Source organism: Sinocyclocheilus rhinocerous, unplaced genomic scaffold, assembly GCF_001515625.1.
Source record: "Sinocyclocheilus rhinocerous isolate Xijiao unplaced genomic scaffold, SAMN03320098_v1.1 scaffold1285, whole genome shotgun sequence".
Taxonomy (NCBI): domain Eukaryota; kingdom Metazoa; phylum Chordata; class Actinopteri; order Cypriniformes; family Cyprinidae; genus Sinocyclocheilus; species Sinocyclocheilus rhinocerous.
The window spans coordinates 1,359,790-1,368,353 of NW_015645559.1; the positions used below are offsets into that span (position 1 = coordinate 1,359,790).

At 38.6% G+C, this 8,564-nt stretch overlaps 1 protein-coding gene across 1 annotated transcript in view; it reads left to right on the forward strand.

The window, feature by feature from the left end:
* The window catches only part of LOC107706702 (myosin-9-like), a 20,738-nt gene continuing 12,174 nt past the window's right edge, over positions 1-8,564 (forward strand). Inside the window, exons 1-14 of the mRNA XM_016510513.1 lie at positions 1-185; positions 3,977-4,308; positions 4,554-4,710; positions 4,808-4,835; positions 4,940-5,033; positions 5,575-5,595; positions 6,040-6,132; positions 6,228-6,291; positions 6,412-6,510; positions 6,753-6,896; positions 7,140-7,235; positions 7,373-7,644; positions 7,749-7,922; positions 7,999-8,281. Coding sequence (XP_016365999.1) covers positions 3,982-4,308; positions 4,554-4,710; positions 4,808-4,835; positions 4,940-5,033; positions 5,575-5,595; positions 6,040-6,132; positions 6,228-6,291; positions 6,412-6,510; positions 6,753-6,896; positions 7,140-7,235; positions 7,373-7,644; positions 7,749-7,922; positions 7,999-8,281 — 1,852 coding nt within the window. The 5' untranslated portion in view covers positions 1-185; positions 3,977-3,981. The remainder of the gene's footprint in view (positions 186-3,976; positions 4,309-4,553; positions 4,711-4,807; positions 4,836-4,939; positions 5,034-5,574; positions 5,596-6,039; positions 6,133-6,227; positions 6,292-6,411; positions 6,511-6,752; positions 6,897-7,139; positions 7,236-7,372; positions 7,645-7,748; positions 7,923-7,998; positions 8,282-8,564) is intronic.

Genomic DNA, 8,564 nt, shown 5'->3' on the forward strand with positions numbered 1-8,564 from the left:
ATTTAAGAGTCAGAGGGAGTTTGCTGAGAGGAAACTAGAGTGCACAACGCCGGTGAGCTAACAGGAAAGTGTCACAAACTCCAGTGTTTTTCGGATAATTTTGTCGCATCCGTGTCATTCTCCGTAAAAACAGGAGATTTGGGGAAAGCAGGTCTTCTCAATAAAAGGCGCCTGAGAGAAAACAGGTGAGCTAACGTTTAATATTCAGTTACACTTCAGTTCTTCTCACCTGAGCGCGCACCTGTACCTGTTCTGCACAATCAGACAATGCTCGCGCGTGGAACCATGCTGCTGATAAAATTCTTTCATGTTAGGGAAAAGGAAGTTATTACTATAGTCTTAATTTAGGGAGACTTCGTGAAACATATTCAAAATTAGAATACCATAACATGTTGATACTTCTATTATTATTATTTTATTGTACTGCTACCCAAAATAATGTAGCTACTAGAATGCACGAGCAACTCCGCTATCTGTAACATCTCAGTTCTGGTCTGTGCAACACGCCCAGTCTGCATTTGTGTGTGTGTGTGTGTGTGTGTGTGTGTAGTAGAAACGACCTGAATTGCTCAGCCCTGAGGACACGCATTCAGACCAGACTCTGAACAAAACGCCTTAACTCTTATGTCACAGTGCTAGTTACAAAGTTGCATGAATGTCTTCATTTCTTTGAAGTCTTTTGCATTAGAATTATTTCAATTTGCCCTGCATAAAATGGTCACAGTAAGCATTGGTGTCTCCTGTGTTGCTGTTGTTGACTTCATCTCAGAGCTGTTGGCATTTGAACTATAAGCAAGGATTGAGCATAAGCTAAGATCAGTGGGATGAGAGAACGTGCTGATGGAGGGATAAAATAAAGCATGGCACTGCAGGTGACTACTGTGACGGCAGGACAGACTCGCACCCTTTAAAACATGTCGCACATTACCCTCTTCAAAAATAATTTACAAATAAATTAGTTCTGATGTGTAAAGCTAATATTGAGCTTAATCTTATCATATTTCAGCCTATTGAGACTACTTTTTGTACATTTAAAAAAACAAATGCAATGCTTTTACTTGCTCAATTGGCATAAAATTGGCATTTAAAGGCATGAAATTAAATGTAAAAGGGTATTTCACATGAAATATAAAATATATATGAGAAATATTATATATAAATGTGTATTTATTGAGATTCCAGGGTGAAATATGAAGGATATTTTACCAAGTCTTGTGTTTGGCCCTGATGGCTGGATATAACCAGGTTTGAATTTCTACACTTAAACTGTAGACTGAAGTATTATAAACAATTAAATGCAAATTCAGGCTGTTTTCTGCAGATCTTCTGTTACAAGTTTTAAATTCAGACAGCAAGCTCTAACATGTTGCCTTCTAAGGTCTTGCATTAAGGCTTCAAGCTAGAGGAAGTGTGTCAGTGCAATGAAGCAACTTTTCAATATCAACAAGTTCACTGTTTTGTTCTGTCATGGGTGGCTGTTTTTTCCTCATTGCTAAACCACGATTGTCCAACAACTGTCACTTACATGTTCTATACTTCACTCATAGTTTGTACCTTTTTTTTGTTCTTGTATAATCAGATGACAAACCATCGCGGGGCAACCCAACAGAGGTGCATGTCATGTGCACGGGCACACGCGGTCATCTGCATTTAATCACAGCGACTGTATTTGAGCTGTTAATGAACTTGCAGACAGAGATGACACCCTGCTAATCTCCTTATCCCTCTTACACTCGCTCCATCTCAACAGTACACTAAAGCTGTGCTGTTGTCATCTCTTTTCAATTTCAAGATATACCTCTCTGACGCTCTGAGTGCCATTAATGGTATCACTGCACATCACTTTGCATCTTTTTCCCACTCTGGCTGTCTGGCTTTCTATCTGTCTGGTTAGAAATTGTCAGATTGAAATGAGTGTAGAGGTTGCTATCAGTAAGTATACTCAATGTTTGAATAGGCAGAGAACTTTGAATCCCAGAAGCCTCTCTTTTCCTTGCCCCTGAGAGATGGATCTATGTAGGACACTGCCATATGACTCACCTTGAGTTACCAGAGTGAAATCCCACTTTTTTTTTTTTCTTCTTCTTCTTTAAGTCATGTTCCTTGTTTTCCTTATTTATATATTTTAATTTTATTTGTTATTTATTCAGTAACCATATTACAAATGGCAGTTGTGAATTGCAATAAACTCTTTTATAATTGTCAATATTAGAGGTGTGGTGCACAGTTCTTGATTTTTAGTTAAAAAAAAATAAATTCAGAACTTTTAGTGGTAACTGTCTGCAAATTTTACAGTAATATGCATTACTGGTAATATATATTACTAGTATATTTTAACAGCATCCTCAGAATTGGAGAAAAATATATTCCCCAAAAGTCTGTTCGGATACTGAAATACTGTATTCGTGACATTATTAACAATGTACTATAGACGCACCCCAAAATGGCAGACATTGACCATTTTGAGTGGAACTGAACTGACTTCCAGTAAATTTGTGCAGTTAGGCATGCCTACTTCTAGATCTTTTACAGCCTTTTGCTTCTAAATGGATCCTTTTTAAGTAACATTGCTCTGATATTCATATTATGCATATTAGAATTTATCCATTTAGACTCTGACAGCATAGGCTATGTTTCTTTAAAGAGGAACTTTGCATAATTTATCAAACTCATCAGATGTTTCTTATTTGCCCTCTGAATGTTTTTTAAGTGGGCTCTTGTGATTAAACATTTCTGAACATGCATAGCGCTGTAAGCTGTTTAAGCCATATTAGGTTAAATTTTTGCACTTTTTACAGAAATAAAGGTGTTATCCTTAATTTCAGAGTTCTGGAGCCTTCTGAAAGGTGTGGCGGATAATGAAATTGTCTTTGTCCAAACTTGTTTAGGAATTACTCCTTCAGAACAGATGTTTCTCCACTTCAAAGTAATAGGAGCTTGTGTCTTGTGTATGTTTGCATCAGCACACAGTAGGTGTTTGGAAGACCCTCACTAAAAGTGCCTTAAGGTGCGACGCGTCGCGAACTAAGGAATGCATTTTCAAAGTCTGTTTTATTGCACACTAGCATTTTGCATTACTGCTGTATGTTACTGCTATTTGTCTCTTAAGTTACATTGATCTTGCCATGAAAATAGCCATAGATGCTGGTATGGCAATGCAAACAAATGAATGAATGCACTAGCTAAATGTAGGCCTGACACCATAAATGTCATGGAAACGGTGGGTCTCATTTAAAAATAATTTCGTTCTTGCCGCAATTCTGCACGGTGCATGCATAATTTTTCAGAATTCATACGATACTAGCATGATATAACATTAAACTAAAATTAAAATGATAAATATATGAATTATAAAAATATTAAAGTTTTGGAAATCTAAGACTTTTTAAAATGTGGTGTTTTAATTGGTTCTAAATTTTGTCCTAAACGAAGAATAAATGGAAATGAGAACTTTTGCTGAATCATGATTTCTGCATGAAAATGTTTAACATGTGCGCACAAACCCAGTTACTGTTTGTATTTTGCCACTTTCCAGGTTAGTCAGACTTGATTTCTAGCCACAAAAAAAGACATTACCAAGCACTTGTATTTGGTAATATGAATTTTTAAAACTGATTGGTGGGGTTCTAATTTGAGTGTGGGAATTTACGGAATTCCTATAATTACGTGTTGTTAAAGAAATTTGACTCCGTATGGAATAAATCGGGAAAGGGAAGGACAATTAGAAGCAAAAGAGTCAGAAGCCTGAGCAGGTGTGGTTGTCATGTTCTATAGGACAATAATGACACATACTGGAGTCAGATGCTTGAACGAGTAAGCATCTGACTCCCGCCCCCCCAAGATGCTGTCGTTATGCTAGTTTTAATTCTCAGATCCTCTTCCCTGAACATTTGCCATCTTATTTGGGTTATCCTGCGGAACTTTAATATTTTAAAACCACAAAAACACAAATGCTTTCACTTTCTCTCACATGTAGCCAAAATGTCAGACGCAGAGAAGTTCCTCTATGCCGACCGCAATACTATCAATGACCCTTTGGCCCAGGCGGACTGGGCCTCTAAGAAGCTGGTGTGGGTTCCCTCAGAGAAGCTTGGCTTTGAGGCCGGCTCCGTCAAAGAGGAGACTGGAGATGAGTGTCTTGTGGAGCTGGTCGACTCTGGCAAGAAGATCAAGGTGAACAAAGATGACATCCAGAAGATGAACCCACCCAAGTTCAGCAAGGTGGAGGATATGGCGGAGCTCACCTGCCTGAATGAAGCCTCTGTTCTGCACAACCTGAGGGAGAGGTACTACTCGGGGCTCATCTATGTAAGTCTGTCTGAACTGCGCATGTTTGTGGTGTTCAAGTTCCGATATTGTGCATGTACTGGCAGGTTAACAAATTAACATGCTGACTATGCAGAAAACTTGTGGAAAATGCATCATTGTTTCATGTTGTTTCATTACTCACAGAGAGTCATCTAATGTTGGGTTATTTGTGATGTTATTTGTAAGCGTTTAGTCAATCTTCTTAACACTTTATGACGAATGGCATGTGTAAATCATTGTTTCAGACATACTCTGGGCTCTTCTGTGTGGTAATAAACCCATATAAGCATCTGCCTATCTACACGGAAGAGATCGTTGAGATGTACAAGGGCAAAAAGAGGCATGAGATGCCCCCTCATATCTACGCCATCACAGACACGGCCTACAGGAGCATGATGCAGGGTGAGAACACTAACTGCATGACTGATACTATTGTTCTTGCCAAAATGGCACTCATGTTCATGTGATCGTGTTAATTCGTTTTTCTTGATCTTTTTAGATCGTGAGGATCAGTCCATATTGTGCACGTAAGCTTGACTTGGAACTTCTGAAATACTAGTACCAAAATAAAAAATAAAAATGACCAGCACTGTGTTCTTTCAAAACTTATTCTTTATTAATATTTCCCCAGGGGTGAATCTGGTGCTGGAAAAACAGAAAACACCAAAAAAGTCATTCAGTACCTTGCATTTGTAGCGTCATCCTTCAAAACAAAGAAAGATCAAGTGCGTATAAAAACCCCCTTTTTTCCCCACTGAGTTCACTGTCATGGAAACCAGTCATTCACGAGCAAATGTTCATTTGCGTACACCGCTGACAGATAAGACGAGTGCTGGTTGTCATGACAGAGCTGTTCATAAATAAATAACCACATCCATTTTTAACATCAGCTATTGTCTCCAGCCCCCTTCATGACAAATTTTTTGTTGATATCGGTTTTATCTCTTCCTGTTTTTCATCCTCCATTTTTCCTGTGAAAAGTCTTTCTCCGTTTTTCTTTATGGATTTGAAACTTCTGTCATTCTCTCTGGACCAGGAAGTCAAAATTCTGTGTTTTCACATTTCCTGTATCGGGCTTAGACCTATTCCCACTGGATTTCTAATGACTTTGTGAATACCTGCATATTTGTTTATGGTTGATAATACACTAAACCCTTTAAAAAAACACTACAAGCATCCTGTTGTGCCATATGGTTGAGCATGTTTGAGTGTCCCTTCATTTTGTGCCCATATTTTGAGACTTTTTCTCTCTTTTTCATCCTCCAGAGCAGTGTCAGCCTGTCACATGTGAGTTATACGCCTTCCCCATTCCTCTCTCTGTCCAACCATACCATCCATTACTTTTTTTTTTTTTTTGGCTGTATACACACCCCTCTTTCCTGGTCATTTGATCATGGTTGTCTACAGGCTTGATTATATGTTATGTTATGTTGCAAAGTCTCCTAACAGCTTCAGCTAATGCAAATTCTAACACTGGTGTGGAACAAAGTTTAATGCACGAATGGTTTTTAGCATTATAAACGTAGTGGAAGAAGCAGAAATGGGCATCAGTTTTCAGCCTCAAGCAAAACTTTCATTTGCAAATAGGTGATCTGGGTCTACTGTGTATTGATGGTTTGGGAACTTTGTTTCAGGATATGTAGTCTTTGTTTCACTAGTCACTAACAGTTCCTGCTGTTGTAACTTTTAAATGTGCTCTTAATTCCATCTAATGAATTTTTTGTCTGCCAGGGTGAGTTGGAGAAACAGTTGCTCCAGGCTAACCCAATTCTGGAGGCCTTTGGCAATGCCAAGACTGTGAAAAATGACAATTCTTCTCGATTCGTAAGTGTGCACAGACAAAAATCCACTTGACTCCTCTTAAAAGGTCCCAAGGTCTTAAATGTCGACATGAATCAATAAAAGCTATTCATTCACAGGGAAAGTTTATCAGGATAAACTTTGATGTCAACGGTTACATCGTTGGAGCCAATATTGAGACCTGTATCCTTTGACTGAAACATTTAGGAAACTAAAATATTAACAAACTAACAATTTATTTCATTGTTCTCATGCAGAATGTATTCATCTTATTCTGTTAATCCCCTAACAAGCATTTTTCAGATCTGTTGGAGAAGTCTCGTGCAATCAGACAGGCCAAAGATGAACGGACCTTCCATGTTCTTTATTACTTGTTGTCGGGAGCAGGAGACAAATTGCGTGGTGAGAACCATTTCATGCCATTAACAAATTCAAGCTATAAATTCTTCAAAGCCATACATGTTAGTTTTTTTTAAATTATTTATATAATTTGAAGGAACAAGAATCAACTCAACGTGATACTGTGTTTTGTGAATATACACCAAGTTTGCTTAACTTTAACACTGAATACCCATGAGACAGTGTAGTATACTCTAGGACTAATCTCTGTGAAAAGTTTCTAAAGTCTATTCTCCACTCTACAGCTGAGCTGTGCCTAGAGGACTACAATAAGTACCGATTCCTGTCAAATGGAAATGTTACAATCCCTGGACAACAGGATAAAGAACTGTTTGCTGAAACCATAGATGCCTTCAGGATTATGGGCATCCCTGAGGAGGAGCAGACAGGTATAGAGATTCAAACAAGACACACATTCATCATTATTTCTTCTGCAGTGTGTTTAATCGCCTAAAGGTGTGGCATCTTTCATGAATCAGGAAAGCTTGCCAGTTTCTCATGATGGCCTGTGTTGAACTATACTTTGTAGCTATTCTTATTATATTGAATGAACTTGAAGGTTGGTGTTTGTCTTTCTGAGAGGTGGCGTTTTGGTCTGAGGAAATGTAATGTGTTCTGTTATCATGTCCCAGGTCTTTTGAAGGTAGTATCTGCTGTACTACAGTTGGGAAACATGAGTTTTAAAAAGGAACGCAACTCTGACCAAGCCTCCATGCCCGATAACACAGGTTCCACTTTCTTTATTAACATGCACTACAAATGAATCCCAGCTTGGTTTATTCTTACATGTTATACTTAATGTTTATTCTAGAGTGAAATCAATCATCTTTTCTGAGTTTTAAATGTTAATTTTCTCATTTATCAGCTGCGCAGAAGGTGAGTCACCTCTTGGGCATGAATGTGACCGATTTCACACGTGCTATTCTCACGCCACGCATCAAAGTGGGTCGTGATTACGTTCAGAAGGCTCAGACTCAAGAGCAGGCTGAGTTTGCAGTGGAGGCTTTGGCCAAAGCCACTTATGAGAGACTATTTCGCTGGTTGGTTATGCGCATCAACAAAGCTTTAGACAAGACCAAGCGCCAGGGAGCTTCTTTCATCGGAATCCTGGATATCGCTGGATTTGAGATCTTTGAGGTGTGACAGGGTTGTGGAAAAATTTGAATTTCCCAGATGTTTTATTTTTGAGTGCCTCCATTCTAATGGACCATTTTGATTTCAAATTCTTTCTCTCTCTGTAGCTGAACTCTTTTGAGCAGCTCTGCATCAACTACACCAACGAGAAGCTTCAGAAGCTGTTCAACCACACCATGTTCATCCTGGAGCAGGAGGAGTACCAGCGTGAAGGCATAGAATGGAGCTTCATTGACTTCGGCCTTGACCTGCAGCCCTGCATTGAACTCATTGAGAAGACTGTAGGTTTATTCTTTCCTCTTCAAACTTTGTAGATTCCTTTGCTTGTCTCAAATCCTCCTCCATTCCCCCTCTCAGGCTGGTCCTCCAGGAATCCTGGCTCTGTTGGATGAGGAGTGCTGGTTCCCGAAAGCCACAGACAAATCCTTTGTGGAGAAGGTTGTTCAGGAATTGAGCAACAACTCAAAGTTCCAGAAACCCAAGAAGCTCAAAGATGATGCTGACTTCTGTATCATTCACTACGCTGGCAAAGTAAGAGCCATTATGGGTCTTAAACATTATTTGAACAAGATTAGTTTCTCCTATGTTTGTAAAGTAATTAATACTGTGGATGTTTGTACCATGAAGTCATACTGGATAAGCAATGTCGCATCACAATGTTATAGTGTTCAGTATAAAAAATAAATGAACACTTACAGTCATGGCCAAAAGTTTTGGCAGTGACAAATTTTGTTTTGCAAAGTTTGCTGCTTCAGTATTTGTATTATTTTTCCACATGTTTCTATGGTATACTGAAAAACAATGATAAGCATATCATAAGATTTAAAGGGGTCATATGATGCGATTTCAAGTTTTCCTTTCTCTTTGGAGTGTTACAAGCTGATTGTGCATAGATAAGATCCCTGAAGTTGCAAAGACTAAAG